We start from the raw sequence: 25,284 nt of genomic DNA, 5'->3' as shown, positions 1-25,284 counted from the left end.
TTGCTGCAAGACAAGTTACTCAGCCCTCTCTCAGCTTGTCGCTTCCTCTCACAATCTGCCTTTGAATGCAGACAGATGGTCTGTACTCACCCACGCTCCATGCAGGCACCTTCAGCTCCTGCACTTGGATAACTCTGCTCATCTGACCTGCTGATGGCCAGGTATGTAATCAGCCTTTGGGAAATAGAAAACATTTGTGTGTTGTAGAGAATTGCTGTGGGAGGTGACCTGGGAGTGACAGTTCTTGTCAGACCTGCATTCAGACCCAGAGTGCTTAACAAGCCTGTCTTGTGTGGGCAGGGAGGCTTTGACCACATCCCTGTGAGCTCTCATCATAGACATATTCCCAACATTAAAGCACTGGAGTCCACTGTTGTGTTTGGATACCTGACCAGTCCTTCTGCAGTGCTTAGTGCTGGTCTAGATCCTTGACCCTGGACTCCTGTTTATTGTGATTCAGCTGGCTTCTGACACAGTCCACGTCACAACTTCATGTTCATTTCAGATCTGGGTTTATTGGAAACCTCCAGTGCATTTACAGGTTAAAAAAATCATCATTTGACACACTGGGTAACAGTAAACTGCCTTCTTCCTGATGTTACTCAAGTGCTACAAGTGCCAAATGCTCTTGGAGAGAACTTTGCTTGTCGTCTTGTGAGGGGGAAGTGATTCCAGATTCTTGCCTTGCGCTGTTGCTAAGACAAGACACACTGTACCTTAACAGCACTTACCTGCAGCACAGTGCAGGTAGGGTAAAGCTAAACAGCAATAAGAAACTCTCATTTTACTCATGTCAGCTGTAGCTTATGTAGAAATACAGCCTGATTTCTTGCATTTTTGGGGGCTTTCTTTTGAAATTCAAGTGAAAAGGCCCAGACACACTTGTACAATAGATCCTTAAACATTACAGTTAAACAGGCTGGGAAACTTGATGACAAAATCTAAACCCTGTGCTTGTGAACCGGCCTGTGCTGCAAGCTTAACAGCCCCTTGAAAGAGAATCCAGGTTTTAGATGGTCCATATGTGATGCTGTGATCTGGATCATTAGTGAAGATGATTTGTATAAATAGCTCTTCCCTCCTCACCTCCAAACTTTCCTGGCACAATTAGCTTGAAACTAATATCTGGGTGGCCAAGTTCGCAGCAGTGCTTAGGGGTCAGCTGACAGTCAGGTCTGTTCTTTCTCTGATCCAACTGTGTCACCCTACAGAGTACTGGCAACACAAAAGCACCAGGTTGCTCCTTAAGGAAAAATGGGAGCAGTCCAGTTCTGTGCTTTCTGTGACAGAGAAGGATTTGTTAGTGCTGCAGCTCTGCATGTGGAAATGGTTTTGGCCTTGAAACATAGCTGGTGCTAGGCTTTGGTTACCTAGGCCTCGCTGCCACCAGCGAAGACACACCTCACATGAGGAGGACCTTGTAAGGAGTAACCTGCTGAAGTGCAAAATGAAACAGGGAAAAAAGGCATATATGCTTTGTTCACAACACCAGTGACCCCAGGGAGTTCCCTTTGGTTGTAAGACCCTTTGCACTGGAGAGGACCTCCCCTTGGCTCTGTGTCAGTAGGAAAGCAGCACTGAACAGCATCAGCGTTTCTGTCCGCTTTCCCGGTTTCCTTTGACTCTCTTCTGTCACCTTTGGAAGTTGGGGAGAATTTCAGCTACTCTCCTTCGTAGCTGGTTTCTCCTTTCTTCTCGTTCTTTCTCCTTTTTCATCAGTGAGGGGTACTGCCTCCAGGCCTTCAGTGCATTCAGCATGAGTCTCCTTAAAGAGATCGGGGACACAAAGACCAAAGTGATGACGTGCAGATTTGTGCCTAACAGGTAATCAGAAGATGACTTTTCTGAGGGAAGGGGGAACTCCCCTAAAATGTATCCTTTCTTCAGCTAGTCAGGGCTGTGAAACACTAAACATCTGCATGCAGACCATCCCATTAGTATGTCAATCATGCCAGGGAAGAACACTGTGCCCTTCTCTATTCCTTTCCCCCAAGAATTTTGTTCCTCCCTCGGACAGGATTCATTAGCTGGTGTTTGCTTAGCAAGCTGAAGATGAAAGACGTTTCTTGAAGAATAAACATGGTCTCTGAAAGCAGTTTCTCCAGCAAAAATGCAGACCATTTGCTTGAGAATGCAGGCAGCTAGGCTCCAATTCCTACCTGATTTTATCTACCCCATCAAAGGTGGCTTACCATGGGTTCCCAGATGGGCAATAGGGAGCAATGGTCCTGTCTAAAGAACAGTTTGCTATGTCAAGGTCTGAACTGCCCTTTGCCAGTCATGGGGGAGAAGAGGTAATGAGAAGGGACAGGCAATTATGCTCCTGATATAAGGGCATGTGCAGAATGAAACCAGTCTCTTCAGTGTCTGGATTTCCCTTGCTTCCTCCAGTTTACTGGCTTCTTGGGTTAAAGGGTGCCCTGTTCTGATCTTACTGACATGGCAAGCTAGAACAGGTTCACTCTACCACATAAGGGGTGAATTTAATCATTCCTCTGTGGTGTTGCAGATCCTATTTGGTCTATGCCCAGGTGCAGCCTATTTATAACTACATGTCATGGGCATGCTCTCCTGGTGAGGTAGGGAACTTGCTTCTCTTTTCTGCTGAACTTTGACAGTGTTTTTTTCTTCCTGTTAAAATGCTATGAACAATGAGTAAACTGGGTGTGTCCAGCTCCAGTCATGAACAGCAGAACTGTCTGCTGTAGTTCTCATTGCCAAGTGAGGCTGACAATAGCATAAACTGAAGCATTCCTTAAGCAGGGTTTCTAGTTAATCAGCTTTGGATTTGTGAACTAAATCATCTGCTGTAAGACAATACAATGTAATTCCTGCACAGTCATTTGGCCTGCTATAATTGTACTTAAAGATGTTCTTAAGGCAGCTTTTAGCAGAAGCTGCATGGCCAGATCTGCTAATCAGCTTAGAAAGTTTCAGCTACTTACTCACTTTCACTGTATTCTCTTTCAGCAGAGTTAAAAGTCCTGTGAAGGGTACCACTAAATTTCTAGTCTGCATGGAAAATTCTTACCATAAACCTGTGCATATCACAGAAGCAAAATGCCAGCAGTAAAGAACCTGTCTTGCATGTTCTTGGGGAGCAGATAACTCATCTGTCAAAAGTAGCCTCTAAAATAACCTATGGGGGGATATTAAACCTAAGTAAAAAGAACTGCTGGCAAGGGAGTGCACTTACTTGTTACTGTGTTCAGTAGCAATCTTCAGCTTCTCCCATAAGGTACTTTTTTCCTCCATGACCAGATCAAACCATGCCCAGAAGTACTTCCTCATGAGGCAAGCTGCATGGAGGGCACTAACTTTCTCCTCCAGAGTGGAGAAATAATCTTTGTACTAGAGGAGGAAGACGAAAAGAGAAGTGAGAATGGCTTCCCTCCCTCCTTAACCCCTGGCCCAATAAGCAGAAACAGAGCAGTGCTGAGATTGGCAGTGAAGAGTAACAGGGCAGTAGTGAAGGAAAATCAGCAAAGAGCAGGTTGAGAGTAAAGGTGGAGGAGCAGTATATAGGAGAGTGTCCTGGGGGGAAGGAGAATGATGGAGGGTGGAGAACTGGAAGAAGGTCTCTGAAGAAAGGAATGATGTTGCTGGAATGGGGACAGTGTAAGGCAGGAAAGGTTGGGGCTGTAGGTGTATGAAGTGGCACTCTGGTGAGAAGGAAGCGCAGCAGCAGCTGCTACTGCAGGTGAACCTTTAGCCAGTTCCTGAAGCACCGTCTCAGCAATGTATGGGAATAGAAGTCTTCAGCCCAAGACATCTTCTTCATGAGGCTCTCCTGGGTGTCCTGGAGCCATGTCATCAGGTATTTCCTCTGCAGGCTCAAGCAGTGGTGCCTTTGTGCCACCTGAGTAAAGACAGCAGAGACAGCAGCTAGTAACTTGGACTGGTGGCTACAGAAAGCGTTTCCAAGAAGCTGGCTATGCTAGAAAATCACCTCAGCTTTTTGGGGCCCTCAAAATGCAGATGCCTCACAGCTGGAATAACTTACAGGACAGGTTCCCATGAAAAAAGGTCAGCATAAGGAACAAGACCAGTCTATCAGGCCACTGCCATATCATTTCTAGAGAGTATCTTTTTGGATTAGATCCTCATTTTCACCTGTTGTGAATGGAGCCAGAGGCATGGCCTTACAACAGTTTAGTCCAACCCTGTCCATAATGATGATCAGCAGGATGGACATACAGAGCAGCTGCTATCCTACTTCTTCCCAGCTGGAGGCCTACACACATTTGGTCAAGTACTGTAAGTAGCTGCAGTTCCAATGACTTAAAAGGAAGCTTGCCAACCTAGCCCTGGGCTTTGGCTGCATCTTTGGGATAGAGTTGGGTGTGATTAGTCCACCCCTGCTAAGACTTGCCAATTCAGTGTTCTATGGAAATGTTTCATCAGCAGTATTTGTGTGTCAAGGTCTCAGAAGCTACCACTTGCTACTCTGCACTGATATGGCCAAACTACAACAGAGCACTGGATTATCACCTGTGGCGTCCTGCCTCTAGCACTGGCTAATGCTGCACCAGCAGCAACTCTAGAGAGAGGGAAAGCCACAGTATCGCTTAGGTTGGAAAGGACCTCAAGGATCATCGAGTCCAACCTATCAACACAGACCCCATGACTAGACCATGGCACCAAGTGCCACGTCCAATCTCCCCTTGAACGCCTCCAGGGTCGATGACTCAACCACCTCCCTGGGCAACCCATTCCAACGCCGAATGACTCGCTTAGTGAAGAACCTCCTCCTCACCTCGAGTCTAAACCTGCCCTGGCACAGCTTGAGACTGTGTCCTCTTGTTCTGGTGCTGGTTGCCTGGTAGAAGAGGCCAACCCCTTCCTGGCTGCAACCACCTCTCAGGTAGTTGTAGAGGGCAATCAGGTCACCCCTGAGCCTCCTCTTCTCCAGGCTAAACAATCCCAGCTCCCTCAGCCTCTCCTCATAGGCCTTGTGCTCAAGGCCTCTCCCCAGCCTTGTTGCCCTTCTCTGGACACATTCAAGTGTTTCGATGTCCTTCTTAAACTGAGGGGCTCAGAACTGGACACAGTACTCAAGGTGCAGCCTAACCAAAGCAGAGTCCAGGGGCACAATGACTTCCCTGCTCCTGCTGGCCACACTATTCCTAATGCAGGCCAGGATGCCATTGGCCCTTTTGGCCACCTGGGCACACTGCTGGCTCATATTCAGGTGGCTGTCGATCAGCACCCCCAGGTCCCTCTCTGTTTGGGAGCTCTCAGCCACTCCGACCCCAGCCCGCAGCTCTGCATGGGATTGCCGTAGCCAAAGTGCAGCACTCGGCACTTGGACTTGTTGAATGCCATCCCACTGGACTCTCCCCATCTGACCAGTCAGTCGAGGTCCCTCTGCAGAGCCTTTCTACCCTCTAACTGACCAACATCTGCTCCTAACTTTGTGTCATCTGCAAACTTGCTGATGACTGACTCTACCCCTTCATCCAGATCATCGATAAATATGTTGAAGAGGACAGGGCCCAGCACTGATCCCTGGGGCACACCACTGGTGACTGGCCTCCAGCTGGATGTGGCACCGTTCACTACCACTCTCTGGGCCCGGCCCTCCAGCCAGTTCCTAACCCAGCACAGAGTGCTGCTGTCCAATCCACGGGCTGACAGCTTAGCCAGCAGTTTGCTGTGGGGGACGGTGTCAGAGGCCTTGCTGAAGTCTAGGTAGACCACATCCACAGGCCTCCCCACATCCACCAGACGGGTCACCTGATCACAGAAGGAGATCAAGCCCTAGAAAGAGATCAAGAGGGCAAGCCCTAGTGATGGGCTTGGGTTTACTATAACTACAGGGGTTTGTCAATGTCTTGCTGAGTAGCTTTGCTGTGGAGCAAGGGAACTGACAGGCTCATGGCATATAATGTCAATCTTCTTTTTTTTTTGGCTGTGTCATACTAAACTAACTTCCACTGTTAATTGCCATTAAATCATGTGGCAGTTAGTACTGCAGACAAATGGAGGCTAACAAAAGATGACTTCTCATTAAATTGAAAGTCATTCCTTTTGGTTTCTGTTTGATCAGCTATAAATGAGGATGCCACCTTTGCAGTTTTTTGAGGACCTTTCATGATTACTGTCAGATGGGCTGATGTAAAGAACTAATATAGGGCAAGGCATGCAGGGAGGATTTTTGCCTTTCCCATCTATACGTGGCTTGAGAGCCTGTTAAGGTTTCTATTAAATGCTGCATCTATTCTTTTTCCTTTTCCCATGGCACCAGTGCTTTTATCCTCAGCACTTACCACCACATTTTCCTTGGCTTGCTCTCTTAGCTTTTTCCATGGCACTATTCCCAGCTTTCTGAGCAGAACCTTCTCATAGTGATCTCTGGCCTTTTTCTGGAGCTGCCGCTCCTTCTCCAGCCTCCTTTGCTTCTCCAGCTCTCTCTGCAATACAAAGAGCAGTGGTTTTAATTCACTCTGGATGAAAAGGAGGTTAAGCAATGATGATAGATTGTCATAGTGGAGTTGGAGGTCTTGACCTGACAGAAAATAGGGATCTGTATTGTCTGCATTAGTGCAGACCCTAGCCATGAACCATGTAACTGGAAGATGTAGTAGAACCTCTTGAGAAGTCTCATAGAAAATGATGGTATTTCCTGATGTTTCCTTGGGCCATGCTTCCTTGATTCCTGTTTCCATGATTCCTTGGCACATGGCCTTCCCCCAGCACTGCAGTTTGGTGTTACTGTAGCAGACATATGATCTGCGGCTACCAGCAGCACTGATGTAGCAGGAACCTGCTTTTGATGGGCCTTCAGTAAGGTGGGGAGGGATGCTTGGTGAGCTCAGGGAGCAGCTTTTTTGTAAAGCTAGACTGAAAACATGTCCAAAAATCATTTGAATTTACACATGGAGCCAACTACTTATCTAGCCTAAGCAGCAGGCAAGGGATGTGGGATATTATATAACTGTACCATACTAGCTTTGAGATGCAAGGATGAAGGTCAAACATCCTAAAACACTCAATCAGTAGTTGTAGGTCAAATTCCTGCAGGATTTCAAATGTGCTATTTGGGTTATTAGGACAGCTCATTTCTATGTAACAATAATAGAGTAGGGCTATTCCTAGGCTAGCTCCAAGAAGAGCATCCTTCTATTCTTCAGGTGGAAAGTTGCCCTTGATACATCTGTCAGGCTTGTTTGCTTCTAAATCATGTGTTTGTGGCTGTTATCATTGTGCATACTAGAGGGGAATACAAGTGGAAGGAGCAGTCTGAAAGTAGGCTGAACATGTTGCCATTGTGTGGGGATTTATATGGCTATAGCTCAGCAATGAACATTCACCATTCTAGTCCTGATGAGAGAGAACACATGGTGTGTTCAGTCCACAACCCTTCCCTTAATATGGACAGAAAGTGGGAAGGTCATGAGTCTGTATGTGCTGTGGAACTCTACTCTACTAGTGATGACCTTCAGTTCACATTAATCTGGCTGCTGACTGAGTGCTAGTGGGTAATGGTTCTTTCTGTCCCTGCTAAAGGACAAAGGGGACCAGGTGAAGTGTTTGGTCACCAGCTTCTGCTGCCTCCTCTCTTCTTGTCGTTTTTCCTGCTGAGCTTTCTTCTCCTCGGCCTCCTTCCTCTGTCGTGCTTCCTCTTCAGCCTTCAGCTGGGCCTTGAAACAGAGAAAACAGACAAAGGTAGAATTTAATTTGGTGTTCCTCTAGTATTGACCAGCATCTGAAACTTCAGAAGGAATCAGACTTTGTCACATAGTAGAAATGAACTGTTGAAGGGAGAGGAATCAGAGAATTGTTTCAGTTGGAAAAGACCTCTGAGACCATCAAGTTCAACCATTGACCTAACACCTCCATGGCCATTAAACCATGTCCCAAAGTGCCCTGGCTGCACTTTTTTAGAACACATTTTTGACTATGCTTTTCTAACACATCCAAGGACTGTGACTCCACTCCAATCCCCCAGGCAGCCTGTTCCAATGCCTGACCACTCTTGCAGTAAAGAAAGACAGGAAGGACAACTGTTCTTTCTACTACATCCATCTATCCGTATCTTTCTTTGCCCTAAGATGCAGTATTTGCTCTCTCTTCCTCGAAGAAATTTAGACCATATACCAAGTTAGTTATTGATAATCTGATTGCTGAAGGCAGTTCTGAATCCCTGTGTTCTGCATTTAGAAGTTTCACTTCTACATGCAAAGCAGCATTACAGGCACCCAAACAGTGAAGATCTGTTGCAGCCACTGTTCTGAGGGCAGCTTCTGGACACATGCAGAGTGCATGATTCCTTAGATGAACAATACCTTAGCATGCTCTATAGAGCAAAACAATAACACTCCATGTGTGCCAAGAATATCATCCTCATGTTTGCACCCTTTGATTGGAACATGCTGCAGAAACCACCTCCTTGACATGCTGGCACCTCTGATTGGGAAAAGATGTTAGCTTATATATGTGGATGGATAAGGGATTGATAACAAAGAATATATGAACAGCCACTCTGAGTAACAGTTATCTTCAGTTGGATGTTTGGTTAGGGCTTTGGCTAGGGACTTCTGCTTCTGTTAGTTTGCTACTTCATCTGGCAAGGGCTTTGGTGTAGGGATGCTGTGAGGGATATGCTTAGGACTTCTGTTAGCTGCTTTGTCTGCTAAGCACTTCCAGGACTATTACTGTAAGTGGGACTCTGAGACTCTGTAATGCTAGAGATTCTACCATGCAGTAATAAAGGACTTCCAGGAGGACTTCTGAGATTCTCTGCTCTCTGCATTTCTGGAATCTCATGCTATATGGCAACAGGGTTTGTGCCTTCATTCGTCACCCAATGGCCCCCAGATTGGGAAGAACAACAACAAAGATCAAAGAAGTATATGCACCAAAGACCTAAAACCTACAGCAACCAGAATGTACACTTACTGTCACTGTGCTTGCTGATCTCTTATCTCTTATTATTTCTTATCACACTGCAACTGCAGCAGAGGAAGCCAAACCTGATGCTTGTCTGACTGCTCTATGGTTAAAGCATTTTCTAAGGCTCATTTCAGTCTCCTGCTTATATGAGGGCATCTCCTTTGCTTGGAGAAGGAAGAAATGCTGGCTGGTTTAGCATCCCAGTTCTGAGCTTTCTAATCCTAATGCAATTTACTATCAGTGTTTTTGATAACAGCTTAATGCCCCAAAGCTAAGAATGCTCCTCTGTTGCATGCATGAACTGTGCAAACATTGTCATTATCTTCTCTCTTCAGAAGAGATTTGCTAGAAAGATGCAGGATCCTCATGCTGCATGTGACCAGATAGGAAAAGCAAGTGAGGGATAACTTACCATTGCCAAGTCCAATCAGATGGATCTCTGCATGCTCTTCCACCCTTCCCCTCCTTGGCAAGGACAAGTTACGAGCATGGGGTAGGTGTGAAAGAAGTGTTGGGGAGGGGGGGGGTGATAAGGGAGGCTGATTCTATAATTGCAACTGCATCAACATGAGGTGTCTGTCACATGGCAGGGCAAGTGCCATTACCATATGCAAATGCAGCAGTAACTACTTTTTGTGTGTGCCAGACATTTCTTTCTCACAAGCCAGAGAACTCCTTTTTTGCATAAAGGGCCTTTTCTTGGGTCCTGACTCTGGGGTTAAAACAGGGGGCTGTAACTAGAATGCTGTGAAAGAGACTTTATTTTCCACTTCACTTACTAATTTTTCCTCTTCTTTTCGTTGTTTGGCCTCTTCTACTTTCCTCCTCCTTTCTGCCCGTTGAGCTGCTCTCTTCTCCATAGCTACAGAAAGAGAGGACATAAGGCTCATTGGAAATGAGCTACAGGATCATGGCAGAAGTTTGGTTAACTGCTTCACTGCCAGACCCTTATTGACCTGGCAGTGCCAGCACAAAGGGACTTGCTTTCTGCTGTCCCTTATAGCTGGCAGTGCCATGAACAAGGAACCCATAAACTATTCCAGTTAGATTCATTCCAACCTCCTTGACTGACAGTTAGAGCCACGAGGCTCGGTTACAAAAGGAGGTGTGTTCAGGCGTTTTGTCCCTGTCTGCCCTGATTGAATGCTGAGGCTTAGCAGCAATTGCTTTGAGGTCTCCAGTAAGCTCTAACTGCTTATTTAAAGAGTGACTGCATGACAGGAAGCATCCCTGCCACAGTGACACACAGGTACTTCATCCCACTAGTGAGAAACTACAGCTTAATGCTGCTTCTGGGAGATGAACCGCAATGCAGTCATCTTGCTGGCTGTCAGCAAAGGTGCTACAGTGCTGCTGTGACCACACAGAACAGTGTGGTGTTGAGAACCCATGCTCACTTCTTCTGAAGTCACAAACAGAGCATGGCCTGGAGCAATTGATAACTGGAAGGCATTTAAGTGTTTTGACTAGGGTAGGTTTCTTCAGATTCTTTTCTCCTCTCAGGTGTCCCAGGATTCTTTGTTGAGGGGAAAATCATCCAGCAGTAACTTATTCACTAAAATTTTGGGGGGGTCTTCAGACAAAGCACTTGAGTGCTCTGAAAATACACTTGCTATCTCTAAAGTGTACAGAGTTCAAGGACTTACAGTGATAGGATGAGAGGGAGTGGATTGAAGCTTGAGGAGAGTAGATTTAGAGTGGATATTAGAAAGAAATTCTTTACAGTGAGGATGGTGAGACACTGGAACAGGTTCCCCAGAAAGGTTGTGGATGCCCTCTCCTGGAGGTGTTCAAGGACAGGTTGGATGAGGCCTTTAGCAGGGGATCCCATGTTGTCTTGTCATCCAGAGAGAGACCTAAGTGATGGGGGGAATGGAGGCAGGAGAGGCAGGTGAGCCCCCTCCCACTCCCCCCAGTCTTCCCAGTTGCCCACACACAACAGGTATAGGGCTCTTGAAACAGAGGGCCAGACAAATGTGGGTGGAGGTGAATGTCCATGCACACAGCTACTTGTCAGCCAGTCCCACACTCAGGACTAGTGCAAACAAGAAAAAAAGAAAGGTGGTGGTAGTAGTAGAGGATTCCCTTCTCAGGGGATCTGAGGGACTGATTGGCAGGCCTGATCCATCCCATAGGGAGGTCTGCTGCCTGCCTGGAGCATGGGTTAGGGACATTTCTAAGAGACTCCCCAGTCTGGTGTGGCCATTGGACTATTACCCACTGCTGGTTATGCAGATTGGAAGTGATGAGGCAATGGATAGGAGAACATAACCAATTAAAAAAGACTTCAGGGCTTTAGGGACCTGAGGGCTTTGGAGCACAAGTGGTGCTCTCCTCAATCCCTCTAGTGAAAGGAAGAGATATCAAAGAAAAGAAAAAAGTCCACGTGACCAACACATGGCTTAGAGGTTGGTGCCACCAACAGAACTTTGGGGGGTTTGACCATGGGGAAGTTTTCTTGGCACCAGGTCTACTGGTGACAGAGGGAGTTCATCTGGCCCATAAGGGGACAAGAATCCTTGCATGTGAGTTGGCTGGCTCATTGACAAGGCTTTAAACTAGTTTTAAAGGAGGACGGGGATGTGGCTGGCCTTGCCACTGAGAACTCTGGGTGTAGTAGCCCACTGCTTGTGGTGCAGTGTGTTGGCATCTGGGACAACCAGGGTCTACCCCACCTCAAGGCTGAAAACTATGCACTCAACTCCCTCCCTGAAGTGTTTATACACCAATGCACGCAGCATGGGCAGTAAACAGGAGGAGCTGAAGGCCACTGTGCTACAGGGAAACTGTAAGATAGCAACCACCACAGAAACCTGGTGGGATGACTCCCACAGCCAGAGTGCTGCAATCAATGGCTACCAACTTTTCAGAAGGGATAGGCAAGGAAGAAGCAGTGGTGGAGTGGCCCTCTGTGTTAGGGAGAGATATGAAACCATGCAAATGAATGAAGGTGATGACAGGGTTGAGTCCTTATGGGTAAGAGTCAGGAGTAAGGCCAGCAAGAGTGATCTCGTGGTGGGAATCTGTTCTAGACCACCCAAGCAGGATGAAGAGGCAGATGAAAACTTTTTGTACATGGTTAAGAGAGGTTTCACAATTGCTAATCTTTGTGCTCATGGGAGACTTCCACTTCCCAGATATCTGCTGGAAATACAATATAGCAGACAGAAGACAGTCCTGGAGGAGCCTGGAGGTACTTTTTCACTGAAAGAGTGGTCAGACATTGGAATGGGCTGCCTAGGGAGGTGGTTGAGTCACCAACACTGGATGTGTTTAAAGGTCATTTGGATGTGGTGCTTGGGGGTATGGTTTAGGGGTGAACCTTGCAGAGTTGGGTTATCAGTTGGACTTGGTGATCATGAGGGTCTTTTCCAAAACCTGAATGATTCTGTGAGTCTGTGAGCAATCTGGTCTAGTAGAGGGTGTCCCTGCTAATGCCAGGGAATGGAATGATCTTTAAGGTCCCTTCCAACCTAAACCATTCTATGAATCAATGAAATCAGAGCCAGTGATAGCTTGGACTAGATAGCCTGGGAGCTGAACAGTCAGTTAATGAAAGCCAATTCTTAATACCCAGCTGTCATAGCTATCTAGAGCAATACCTTTCAGTATGGGATCCACTGAGGCTAGCTGCCTGGGGGACTTCTTGCCTTGCATCACTGCCCTTTTATTTTCTGGCCCATGAGAAGCCAAAGCACTGTGAAAAGAAAGAGTAAAGGAATTAGTCAATGAATATGGTCAAATGATGTCTCCTACCTATCACCCCCTGGCTGAGGAACAAGCCTTGTAGTTTCCATTCTCTGTTGTGATGCATTTTTATTCTGAATCCCTGATGCACCTTTCTTCTGCTTGAAATGGGATTAATGATGCACCCTTGCAAAGGAGATGATGCTGAGGATGACACTCATTTTTCCTAACTAAATAAATCTCTACTGCTCCTGTGTGTGACACTGGTGTTGCCATTTCTAAGTGGATCCTGTATGGATAGCTTGATGTCAAGCCACTGCAAAAAGGGGAGAAGGATAGATGGGCTGTGGCCAGTATGATGCCACCCCTGGGGCTAACTCACAGGTGAGGGGAATAGCAGATAGTATTAGCATGTCTGAAGTGTACCTGGAAAATTCTGGCTCAACTTGAGTAGGAGTTGACTAATTGAACCTGCTTTATCAAGGGCATATACTTCAAACAAGTTGTATTCTTGCACCTGGCTTGGTTTGCCTCCGTGGTTTGTGAAGCAGAGTTGTTTAGGGGCTGAGTTACAGCTGTGTCTTGTGCTGCTGCTTCTTTGGCTCTGCTCAGCCTCTGATTTTCCTGCAGGTGAAGGATCAGCTCTTGCTGTTTCTGAAGATGCTGCCTCTGCTCTTCAATCAGACGTTGCTGGAGGGCATGGCGGTGCTCAAAACGGCTTCCATGAGCAGGAGCTGCCTTTGGGCCAGGTGCTTGAAACTGCTGGGGGAGAGTGGCTATTTGATTCCTGGGCTGGTCCTCCACACCTGGGGCTGCACGTTTGAGAGTAATCTTCCAGGCAAATTTGGGTTTTCTGTAGCACTGAGATGTAGGAGCATCATCCCAACAAGAGTGCTCTCTGGTCTGCTCAGGTTCTTTCTCCATGCAGCAAGTTTCGGTTAGCTGGGGTGGGGTGGAAAAAAAAACAAAGAGGAAAATTTGGTACTGATTAAAACCAAGCACTCTTCTATCCTCCCTACATAGGAATGCAAATCTACCAAGAAGTAGGGTAATCTCAGTTATACAATCTTTATCCAGTTCCTAGCCAGGGCAGAGGGGCTCCATGATGCACAAAATGGGAGGCTGTGAGAAAGAACCTTTAAGGAGGAGCTGTGTGCCATTTCCTGATCAGGCTGGAGGTCTGGCAAGAATATATATCCTGACTGTTTTGTTAGGGAGCACAACTCAGGACAGCTCATTTCTCAGGGGTGAGCTCATCTATCAGAGGCTAGAGCATACTCCCTTTTGTATTGTGTTGTTCTCACTCAGTGCTCAGATAGAAAAAGTGAAAAAAACAGTTGTTGAAGTGATCTATGTTGTTGATCTACTGGACAATTCCTTCTCAGATGGAAGAGAGGTCTATAAGGTGCTGCTTCTTCATGCCTCTTCTCCAGCTTTGATGAGTCTCACAGTCTCAAGCTGTGCCAGGGGAGGTTTAGACTCGAGGTGAGGAGGAAGTTCTTCACCGAGCGAGTCATTCGTCATTGGAATGTGCTGCCCAGGGAGGTGGTGGAGTCACCGTCCCTGGAGGTGCTCAAGAGGGGATTGGACGTGGCACTTGGTGCCATGGTCTAGTCATGGGGTCTGTGTTGATAGGTTGGACTCAATGATCCTCGAGGTCTCTTCCAACCTTAGTTATCCTGTGATACTGAGTACTACCATGAAACTGATGCACAGTGGGGAATGAGGCTGTGCCTTTTCTGACACATGGTCTTTCTCTGAAGAGGAATCAGATACAAGGTCTATTTTCTGATTCCTAGGTCAAGTCCCAAATTCAATCCCATCCTTCCAGCACAAATTATACCACCATTGCATCAGAAGAAACATATTGACCTACTAGGATGATACAAGCATCTTGGGAAATCAACTTTTGCTGGCCTTTAAGCAACTTAAAAGCTTGACCTGTAGTATGAGTGTGTGAACTCTCATGCTAGAATTGGGATACTGCTGTGGCACAAGTTTTATAAAGAGAAAGAAAGGGCAGAATCTGAGCTGACAGATGACAATTTAAGGAAGCAACCCCTGATTCTCCCCTCCTACCTCTTTGTGCTGTGCATTATCCTGAAACAGCCAGTGACAACTTTTTCCCTTCACACTTAAAAGCCAGAGAGCTGCACTGGCATGACAAAAAAATCTCTTGTCAAGCAGTGAAGTGTTATTCTTTTTAAGACTAAGCAGGAATCAAAGATGTAACTAATCTCTCAGCAAAAGTGATCTGGGGGTGGGATGCTCACTGCACACATGAAGGGTTGTTCTCTGTCAGCATTAGAGGTTATTTTTAAAACTTCTCCACTGTCCTTTATGTTTGTCTCTGATTTTTAAAGCATTGTCTCCTGAACAGTTGCAGGTAGGTAGCTGGAGGTCACCCAGGGAAAGAAACCTTTTGGGATGTCCTCTTTCTTTCAGACCGCACGAAAGGATTATGCTGTAAGAGCAGAGATGCCAACAAACAAAACTATGTGGGGAGGATTTACCTCGTCCTGCTGCAGATCCTGATGGTTTACTTCTCCTGTCCCAGGCTTGTTAACCTCTGGTGGCCTGTCCAGACCACCTTTCCCCAGTGACACTGCCTCCAGCAGCTGTGCCATTTTTCTCTTTGTCTCCTCCCTCTTGCTCTGCAGCTCTCGCTTCTCTTTCTCTGCTTGGCTCCAGTGCTGCCAGGCCAGAAAGCACCAACGCAGGAGCCGCCGCTGGTTATGTTCCACAGACAGCTGGGTTTTCCTGAATGAGAAAGCACTTGAGTTGTGACAGGAGTGAGGCTTCTGCACAAGCCTGCCTGAAACAACTACATCAAGTATGGCAATCCAGGCCCTGGCACAAGATCCCATAACCTCCCAAGTCTTTTTGTTGCTTAACTCTGAAGGCCCTCCAAAGCTGTACAGAGCTTAGGTGTTGAAGTCACCATCCCTGGAGGTGTTCTAGAAACAGGTGGACATAGCACTTTGGGACACAGTTTAATGGTGGTCTTAGTTTATTGGTTGGACTCCATTATCTTAGAGGTCTTTTCCAACCAAAACAATTCAATGACTCTATGATTCCAAGGTGGAGGGGGGGAATAAGTTTCTCTAGTTTGCATTTTGCCATTTCCTCCTTGGGCTGTAGGATAGGTGCAAAAGAGGTACTCTGTTACCTTGCCAGCTGCAGAAGTGCCAGTGCCTGTTTGCACAGGCTGCCAGACACCTGCAAGAGCAAGATCTTCTCTGGCTGACAGGGAATTCAACAGCCTCCTTAATGAAAGGCACTGGCCAAAATGATCTCTGCTATACTACTACTGAAATAATGACATTAATCTGAAGTAAATAGGGCACCTCCTCTTTTCTGGGGTCCACAGCATGGGTGAGATTTCCAGGAAGGATTCTTACAGAGGGAAACAGACACATGATTGTTGGAAAGTGCTAAAGCTCTTGTTTATCTCAATCCTCCTTTTCATCTGTGCCATAATGCCTCTGGCAGACTGCAGGCACTGTAGCAGTTTTCTCCACAAAGCTAGTTTCCCTCCTGCTGGCTAACTGGCAAGCCCCTTCTACCGTCGCTCATCACTGCACTGACCAAGCAGGAGGAGTGCTACAGTCCAGGGTCACTACCTGTTTTGATCTTGGAGCTGAACTTCCCATTCCTGTGTCTCCTGCTCTATTTTCTGGGCCCAAGTGTAGTTTCTCCAGGCTTGCAGGGCCCTCAGTTTGCATTTCCAGTCAGCAAAGGCTTTGGCTTTTCCCATTTTAATTTGGTGCTCCAGAGTGACTTTCAGCCACGCAGAGAAATGTCGGCGCATACACTGCAGGAGAGAGTTCCAGAAGGCCAGTGAGCAAGACACAGACCATCACACAGCTGCTGATCTTCTCCACCATTCCCCTTATCTGACTTTTCCTTCTTAAAATTCTTTTTGGAACACCCACTTTCAATGATTACCTCGAGGGGAAGAAAACAAATAATACAGAGTATGTGCAGGTCCTTCTACATGAAGCAGGAAGTGACTGGCCAGATGCTATCAGGGGTCTCTATGCTCTTGAGTGAAATATAATTGGTTCACCAAGTACAAATAAATGCAATGTGTGAGGAACACAGAATTTCTAGAGGCAAGAAAAGATGTCTCAAAATTGAGCAAATGTCTAAGATGCTACAGGGAAGACCACTCCTATGAAGAACAGTTCACAAATGTTTCTATTACCAGGTCTTTTGGGGGGGTTTGTTTATGGTTTTAACTGGGACAAAAATCAATCCTGTGTGAATTTACAGAAACACAGAATAGTAGGGGTTTGAAGGGACCACCTGAAGGGTGGCTGTAGCCAGGAAGGGGTTGGCCTCTTCTCCCAGGCAACCAGCACCAGAACAAGGGGACACAGTCTCAAGCTGCGCCAGGGGAGGTTTAGACTCGAGGTGAGGAGGAGGTTCTTCACTAAGCGAGTCATTCGGCATTGGAACGGGTTGCCCAGGGAGGTGGTTGAGTCATCGACCCTGGAGGCGTTCAAGGGGAGATTGGACGTGGCACTTGGTGCCATGGTCTAGTCATGGGGTCTGTGTTGATAGGTTGGACTCAATGATCCTCAAGGTCCTTTCCAACCTAAGTGATACTGTGATACTGTGACTTCTAGAGATCATTGAGTCCAACCCTGCTGCTAAAGCAGGTTCAGCTAGAGCAGTTTGCACGGAAATGCATCTGGGAGGGTTTTGAGTCTCCAGAGGAGTCTCCACAGCCTCTCTGGGCAGTCTGTTCCAGTGTTCTGGCAACCTCAAAGTAGAGAAATCTCTCTTTAAGTTCAAGTGAAACCCCCTGTGTTTTAGTTTGTACCTGTTGCCCCTTGTCCTAGCACTGGTCACTACTGAAAAGAGCTGTCGTGGGTGTCATAGTGTCCCTTTCTTAAAGGCACAGCCTCAAACAGTCACAAGAGCCCAGCTGATGTGCCTTAAGCTCACTGTTGTTCCAGTAGGAAGACAAACCCTTGTGTCATTGCTGCCTCTGAGAATGATTTACACTGTATAGAACAACAATTTGCTATCTAATCTACCCCAGAATTCTAGCCCTCTCACTGCAAACACTGTTCATTTTGATCCTCCAAGTGGGTCAGCTCACAGGACTCAGCTGTTCCCCTTTTGTCATAATGCCTTGTTTTAATTGCATTCCTCTTACTCACTGAACTCTCCAAATGGAGACTTACAAAAAAGGACAAGATGTCAGGGCATGAGCTATTTCTTTCTGCTTTAGGGAAATAATCAAAGTGTCACTATTGCTTAGCTCAGCTAAGCCATGGCTTCTCACATTATCCCAGCCCTAAAGTGTTCTGTGGTTTCATTCAGGCTTATCTTCACAGCATAGGCTCTGCTGGAGAGAAGTTCTGTCCTGCTAAGCAGTAGCTGAGCTCAAATACAGCAGATGAAGTGAGCCATGGGTAGAATCACCATAAAAGCTATGGGACTCTTCTGTAAAGAAAACTCTAGCTGGGGATAAGTGACATTAATGATGATGATTGCTCCATCAGTTAAAAATACCATGGGATGGATAGCATTCACACCTGCACCCAGAGAAGCTTATTCCCTTTGCTGATATAAAGTCATTTTCCACAAAAGATCACTCTCTGTTTGTATTTGATTCAGCTAGATGTTCAAGCCAGAGGTGGCCATGGCATCAGAATAATGAGGGCAAAAGAAATAGGTTCCTACTAGGAATTATTAAAGTCTGCCTGTTTGCCTCCAAAGTGCTGTTGCAGTATCACAGAATATCATACTACACCCAGTGAGGGTGGATCCTTGAGGAACTCATTACTGTGGATGTGTTGGCATACTTAGCTCTTGGAGACTCATCTCAGTATTCATCCCAGCCCTCAGCACACCTTCCCTCTCCCTACTCCTGCACCAGGGTCTGCAAGGTAACCTTTAAAATACCTTCTCATGTACCTAAGGACTTCTCAGGACCTTTTATACCATTTCTCTTTCCCCATTTACTACCTTCTTCAAGGGCAAACAAATCTTGCTTTGCTTCCTCCTCTATACAGCTGTCTGGTTTTTGGTGGCAGAAGCCTTTGTGTTTGCAACTGTCCTGAGACACATATCTTTTTCCCCAATTCTGAGTAAAACCTCCCACTGAGACTCCTAGTCTTACAAGATACTTTTTGCTCTGCCATCCTACCTTCCTGGTAATCAGGAGCAGAGAGCTTGGAGGAAGTAAAACATGCTGATAACTGGAGCTTCTAACTTCAGTTTTGCAAACAGTAGCTAAGTCATGCAGCTCAGACTCCCAGATAAAGAAGAGTGATGCTCACTCTCTGCTTATTGATGTGAATCCTGTGCAGCAGTTCCTGAGCTTTTCTCTCTTTCTCCTCTTCTTGCTCTTCTGTCTTCAGGGCAAGGGGTAGTGATGCAGTAATAGATACCTCCTGTGTTGACAACTTCTGACTTGTTTCTTGTCTCTTCTCTTCCCTGGAAAGTGAACAAACATACAATGAGAAAAGTACTGTAGCACAAGATTTCAGGCTCTTTTTGGCCAGTTCTGTGAGAATCATCTCTACAGCTTAGAAAGCTGCTGAATATTTAACTTGGCTTTCTTAGAAAACAGCCTCTGTCATGGTTTGGAGACTCAGAGATTAAACAGTCTGGAGCATTTCCAAAGCATAATAGGCAGAAGAAAACAGTAAGATTTCAGTAAAGCCCTTGCATGAGAAGATTTAGCATCCAAGGGCTGCCCAAGCAAATAAATGGCATCCCTACAAGTCACATATCTGACAATCCGAGCTCCACAGAAGCAAAAAATCACATCTCTGTAGAATTCTCAGCCAGGAATGCTCTTTATTCCCTCATGGCAGAGGAAGTATTGCAAGTGCTAAACTTTCAGAACAGTGTTTTGGGGTTGGTTTTTTGTGTGTGTATGTGTACTGGTTTTTATGCTGCATGGCAGTCGAGGCTGGATGTGGCCACAGAGCTGACAGAGAGAAATCATGGCGGAGCAACACAGTTCTGCTTTGTGTCTATGGCTGAGGGGAGGCTAACTTCACCCTGTCTTCCCACTAATGATTGGCTCTGCCATTGGCATTGATAACATAAGAGTAACAGGTTTGGGGAGAATTTTGAGACAGAGAAATAGCAGGTATTTCCTCTAGGGATATTGCTGCTCTTACATTTAGCAAAAGGAGATGATAAGAGAAATGTTCTTTATGTGGTCCTCTCCATGCCCCACCCCTCCTTACCCTCTCCATGCCCCACCCCTCCTTACCCTCTCCATGCCCCACCCCTCCTTACCCTCTCCATGCCCCTCGTGCGGTGTGCCTCTTCTCAGCCATTTCTTTCCGCAGCCTCACCATTTCCCTGTGGATCTCTTCCTCCTCTCTCTTGGCCTTCAGGGCTTTCCTTCTGTTCTCCTCCTGTGCTTGGAGCTTGGCCGCAGCCAGAAGTGATTTCTTCAGGGACTTTTCTTTTCTCTGAAGCTCTAATGCTTTCTGATACCTTATTCGGTTTTCTTTCACCTGGGAGGGCATCAATGAGCATCAGAGCAGACACCAAAAGCAGAAGAATTTGAGGTTTATTGTACACTGACAGGGTGGCTCATAATCCACCCTTCACACGAGGCAAGCAACCCTATCTGTAGCTGGCACTGACTGGACTGGTTCTGCTCTCAGAGCAGCAAAACACTCTGTCCAAGAGAGTAAGGCCAAACCAGTGTGAGCTGGTGGCAGCAAACTGGGAACTGACTGCCATGGTGGCTTTTCCTGTCATCCTTCAGAAAGGGGGAAAACCTGAAGAGATGTAGGGCAAGTTGACTGGCAAGCTACTGTAGATAGCTAACGTGCATGTGGACACCCAGAAACATTTCAGCTAAACTGTGGAAGAGGATCTTTGAGTGTTTACCTCCAAGTGAGAGATTACTGCAGGCTGGCAAAGAATACTGGGGAAGTATCACTGAACATTCACTCTAATCCTATAATCCTCATTCTTATTCCTTTTAAACTTGCTGCCTTGCCTGCTCACCTGCTTGTGTCTGAGCTCCATGATTATTCGGGGATCTATCAGTTTTTCTTCTTCTTTGATGTCTTCAAGTCTGAGGTCCTCCATTATCCCCCAGTTCACGGTTTCACTCTGCAAAAGTTGCTGTAGGTATTCTTGGCCAGAACTTTCCAATTCACATTCCAGATAGCTGCACAAGTCTGAAATGAGGAATTCAGATTATCTCAGGCCAGTCTGAAATGAATAAACCCCTCTGTCTCAGATCACAAAGCCTAACGTAATCAAACGGCTCACTTTCCCAGACTGTGAATGTATTTCTGATGAAAGCAGACACACTGACTGCACTCCATTTATCCTCAGAGTCTTAATCAGTCTCCCATTGAACATGTTAGAGCAGTAACAACATTTTGTCCTTTTACTGCCTTGCCTCTGAGCATCTCAGATGGCTGTATAAATTTGACAGGCCTCATAAATAGCCATACCCAAAAGACATAAAATTTCTCTCTTACACTGGGGGACATCAAATGTTTATGTTTAGGAGGTGCACTTGAGCAGTCCTACAGCAAATCACTGGGGGAGAAAAATCATCACCTCTAATCTTGTCTCTACTGACCCCATTATCCTGGCCTCAAAGCAACTTTTACCTCTCTGACAAACCACGAGGCCTGGCTCCCTTCCTGAGAAAGGAAGCCGGCAGCTGCTTTGTTGTGCTCTCACCATCAAACCGCTCATACTTTGGAGGGGCTGCAGAAGGCTCTTCCAGGAGGACAGTGTCAAATCCTTTTTCTCCATCATTCTTTGGCTCCAGCTGCAGTTTGGACTCCATCCACTTACTGAGCAGCTCTTGGGCTATGATGAGGAAAGAGACTGATGACTTCACTTGCTTAAAAAAAATATATGGGTAAGCATAAAACAGCATAAACTCTATCTCTGGGATAGTTCTGCCCCATGCTGGGATGGCTCTCTAGAATGACTGGAAGCTGATCTGCCACAGAAAATGGAATAAGGCTAATAGCTCTGTTCTCATCTTTTTTACAGAATCACAGGATGGTAGAGGTTGAAAGGAACCTCTGAAGATGTAGTCCAATTGCCCTGCTAGAGCAGGTTCATCTAGAATAAATCACCCAGGACGAGAAGGCAGTAAACTTTTCCCTTGTCCCATATGTCACAAATGAATTCTTTTCCACCTCATTTTGCCTACAAAAGTTCTATGGACATTTAGATCACTCCTGATTCTGATAGGCATTAATCAAGGAGGTCAAATTCACATGAGGTAAGTCACACTTGGGATACATTTAATCTGTTTTACCAATGTACTGGAGCACCTCCTCAATGGGGAGAGACTGTGAGAGTTTGGGTGGTTCAGCCTGGAGAAGTCCCCAGGGAGACCTTACAGCAGCCTTCCAGTACCTGAAGGGGGCCTGCAAGAAAACTGGAGACGGACTACTTTCAAGGGCCTGTAGTGATAGAATGAGAGGGAATGGATTTAAACTGGAGGAGGGCAGATTTAGACTGGATATTAGGAAGAAATTTTTTACAGTAAGGTGGCCAGGCTGGACAGGGCCTTGAGCACCCTGGTCTAGTGGAAAGTGTCTCTGCCCATGGTACTGGGGGGTTGGAGCTAAATGATCCTTAAGGTCCCTTCCCAAATAATTCTATGATGATATTATGATCCTCTGATACTCGTGGGGTTCTTTGTTTTCCTTTTAAAAAAGCAAGCAAATAAAACCAAACCAAAACCCAACCCAAGTGCTGAAGTCTGACCCTCCCTGGAGGTTTTCAAGGCTAGGTTGGATGAGGCCTTAAGCAATATGGTCTAGTGGAAGGTGTCCCTGCCCATGGTGGTGGGGTTGAAAGTAGGTATCTTCAAGGTCTCTTCCAACCCAAACCATTCTATGATAACAAAAAGGAGAGAGGAAACAGCTTATCACTTGGTGAAGGGTTACTTTTATGACTGGGGAACATCAGGTCTTCCTAGCTAGAGTAAAAATGTTCTGGCCCTTTCCTTTGCAAAGTGGACTCTGTACAGTTAATACCATTAAGTATTTTAATAATGGATTCTAGATAAAAGGCTTTAGCAGAAGCAGGAATAATCCTGAGGGATTGTTAGCTATAAAAAGAAAAACTCTAGCTCAGAAGGGCAAATGAAAATAATAAAGAAGCATGAGGAAAGCATGCAACCTTTCCAACAATTGCCAAGACAGCTCCTTTTGAGTCCCCATGCTGTATAATGCATTCAGGCAGTGCACTGTAAGCAGATGGGTGTATTTCATGCTATTAGTTGAACCCTTGATGATTACAAGTGAAAAAGCTGACTTCCTGTACTGAAGTCAATGCCCTTGAGATATCAGGAAGAGATTCTTTATAGTGAGGGTGGTCAGACACTGGAACAGGCTGCCCAGGGAGGTTGTGGATGCCCATTCCTTGGAGGTGTTCAAGGCCAGGTTGGACAGGGCCTTGTGCAAGCTGGTCTAGTGGAAGGTGTCCCTGCTCATGGCAGCAGGGTTGGACTAGGTGATCTTTTAGGTCCCCTCCAACCCAGAATATTCTATGATTCTTCAAGATGTGTCTTCATTCTATTCTGTAAGGCTCATTTTTGAGTCTTAAAAGAATGGTTAACTCAGGTATTAAAGTCCTGTCTCCTGTCAGCTTTTTTACACTGCAAATGCACTTGCAGCACTGATGAGAAATATTTTCTCTTTTGTTTTAAATGTACTGCAACTTTATTTTCAATTTTCAGTATGTACTTGTGGCTGCAGGCATTATGAAGAGACTATTAGTGAGAGAAATTTTGCCTTGGGAATGAAAGCAAAACCATGCAATTAATCACAGATGTGAAAGTTACACAGATCAACTCCATTTTCACATGTGGCCTGCTATCAAAAACATGTCAGGCAATTTAATCCATTTTCCTATAGCCCACTAACTTGTACTGCACACTAGAGTGTGTCTTTGAGGACAATATTCATCCTCACCCTGCCTTGAAATATCCAGGAGACAGAGAGCTTTTCCTTCTCTTGGGTGTGCTGATTAAGACCTACTGTGAACTCCAGCAATTGATTTTTCTTATGCTTTTCTTCATCTGATTGTTTCTTATGGTCTCAAGCTTTGCAAAAGCCTGGTCAGACCAGAAACACAATGCTGAATCAAGATGAGTTCATTTTAGGAAGCTTGTATATTTCAGCTCACCTTCCTCATAGGCATCATCATGATCTTGCAGCTGTTCCACGGTTTCCAAACTTGTCACAGGGCCACAAGGCCCCTGTGGGTACCTGGACTTTGGAAGGGAAAAAGCTTCAAGGACAGCATGCTCAGAGGCTTGGTCCGCTCTCTTTAAATTAAAGAAAGGAAAACATTTCTAAGAATTGCTGCAAAGTAATACTTCAAACTTTCTATATCCAGATTTCTCCTACAGAGAGAGAGCAAACGTCAGTGGCAACGTAACACAAGCCAGCAGGGCTGTTGCAGGACACTGAATTTGTTTTGAAACGTATTTCTCTGACTGCTTGACTGACTGGAGCAATCTGATGTGGACATCACTAAGTAATTGGTGCTAATTGCCAAAGGAATGCCTATCATAGTGTGGAGAACTGCAAACAACCAGCCTGTAGGGGCTGGATGGAGGCTTGCCAACAGTAACCACCACCTCTGAAATTTGGTATCAGCATTTTGTCATACCCAGGCTGCCCCGTGTAAATTGGCTGAGTGATCTTCTGTCCCATATTCCTCTCTCTGAGGTGTAAATGGTCTGAAGGTATCCCTGTGTTTTCACACGTATTACCTGTATTGCAGACAGCCCTCACTTCTGAAGAGCTTCCCTTTGTGCTAGGGCAACCAGAGCAAGGAGGTTACATGAGGCAGATGCACACTGCTACCTGCTACAAGCGCTGGTGGGAGTATGGGGGTGGCCCAAGGAAGGAAAGCAAGGAGAAATTCACCCATCTCAGGTAGTTTGTAGGCGCAGGAAGGGTAAATGCCTTGCACTGTTTGCCCACACCTACTGATGAACAATTCTGGTGTGTAGCCCACGAGCTTTACGCGTACCAACAAGGCACCTTGCTCTTGGGTGACTGTGCAAGTTACTTCACCATTGCACAGTGCTTCCAAGTTGAACCTTGGCTGGAAATACGATAAAAAAACACCCCAACGGTGCCGACACCACCTGTCTCTTTATTTTGAACCACACTGTCAAGTTTAGCACCGTCCACTCGAGGAGCAGTGTGGACCATCCACCTACTCGCTCGCAAAGCCAAGGGCCACTCTTGTGGCCCTCGCACAGGCATGGGAAACTTCTTTTGTTTTGTTTTGTTTTTCTGCGCCTGACCCCGCACTTAGAGGCGATCAGGACTCCAGCGGGCCGCCCCAGCGCCCAGCTCACTCTCCCCGCCGCCATTTAAACGCTTGGGCTGAAGCGTGCGGCAGCCGCTCCCCGTAATTAATTGGACAGTGCTCTGCAAGGACGCCCCCTAGCGCTCCCCGCCCCCTGCTAGGCCCCCGTTACCTTCGGTCTGGCGCTGGCCGTGAGGCGCCGCCAGCGGTACAGCTGCGGCCTGTGCCCCGGCAAGGCCATAGCCGCACCGGGCAGCCCTGCCGACCGACCGCCTCCCTCAGCGGAGCGCACCGCATACGGCTGAGGCTTCGCCATGGCAACGCCGCCTCCCCTCCCCTCCCGAGCGGGGAGCGGAAGGGAGGTGCCTTTCACCCCGGCGCACGCTGATGATGCGGCGTGAG

General features: G+C 46.5%; 2 protein-coding genes across 3 annotated transcripts in view; one reads left to right on the top strand and one right to left on the bottom strand.

Annotated features, from left to right (window-relative positions):
* ZDHHC23 (zinc finger DHHC-type palmitoyltransferase 23) overlaps positions 1-22,049 on the top strand; it is a 33,539-nt gene extending 11,490 nt beyond the window's left edge. The window contains exons 4-5 of the mRNA XM_068160595.1: positions 21,362-21,454; positions 21,592-22,049. Coding sequence (XP_068016696.1) covers positions 21,362-21,454; positions 21,592-21,607 — 109 coding nt within the window. The 3' untranslated portion in view covers positions 21,608-22,049. The remainder of the gene's footprint in view (positions 1-21,361; positions 21,455-21,591) is intronic.
* On the bottom strand, positions 508-25,213 carry CCDC191 (coiled-coil domain containing 191). 2 transcript variants are annotated; one of them, XM_068160589.1, is made up of 16 exons: positions 25,055-25,213; positions 23,743-23,884; positions 21,271-21,402; positions 20,578-20,753; positions 19,852-20,075; positions 18,879-19,035; positions 16,206-16,396; positions 15,096-15,342; positions 13,100-13,524; positions 12,498-12,592; positions 9,675-9,757; positions 7,542-7,643; positions 6,270-6,413; positions 3,707-3,859; positions 3,197-3,351; positions 508-1,765 (listed from the first exon to the last, which is right to left on the bottom strand). In XM_068160589.1, exons 1-16 carry the CDS (start codon positions 25,196-25,198, stop codon positions 1,633-1,635), a joined length of 2,703 nt encoding a protein of 900 aa, XP_068016690.1. In that variant the 5' UTR covers positions 25,199-25,213; the 3' UTR covers positions 508-1,632. The 2 variants fall into 2 exon arrangements, with proteins under 2 accessions (XP_068016690.1, XP_068016691.1); XM_068160590.1 differs by lacking the exon at positions 25,055-25,213 and having other exon boundaries at positions 21,288-21,402; positions 23,743-23,853.
* Positions 25,214-25,284: the final 71 nt, after the last annotated feature.

This window comes from Melanerpes formicivorus, unplaced genomic scaffold, assembly GCF_026170545.1.
Source record: "Melanerpes formicivorus ecotype bairdi unplaced genomic scaffold, bMelFor1.0.p_v2 SCAF_51, whole genome shotgun sequence".
Lineage (NCBI taxonomy): Eukaryota > Metazoa > Chordata > Aves > Piciformes > Picidae > Melanerpes > Melanerpes formicivorus.
Note: the sequence above shows the minus strand (reverse complement) of the source record. Positions and strands in the feature narration are given on the sequence as shown.

Excerpts from the sequence above, each read along its gene's own strand:
- CCDC191 (XM_068160589.1), bottom strand. The coding sequence starts at position 25,198 with ATGGCGAAGCCTCAGCCGTATGCGGTGCGCTCCGCTGAGGGAGGCGGT. Across the intron at positions 16,397-18,878 it reads TTCACATCAATAAGCAGAGA|TGTATGCGCCGACATTTCTC; the intron begins GTGAGCATCACT and ends TCTCTCCTGCAG. Across the intron at positions 1,766-3,196 it reads GCTACTGAACACAGTAACAA|GAGACTCATGCTGAATGCAC; the intron begins GTAAGTGCACTC and ends GATCTCTTTAAG.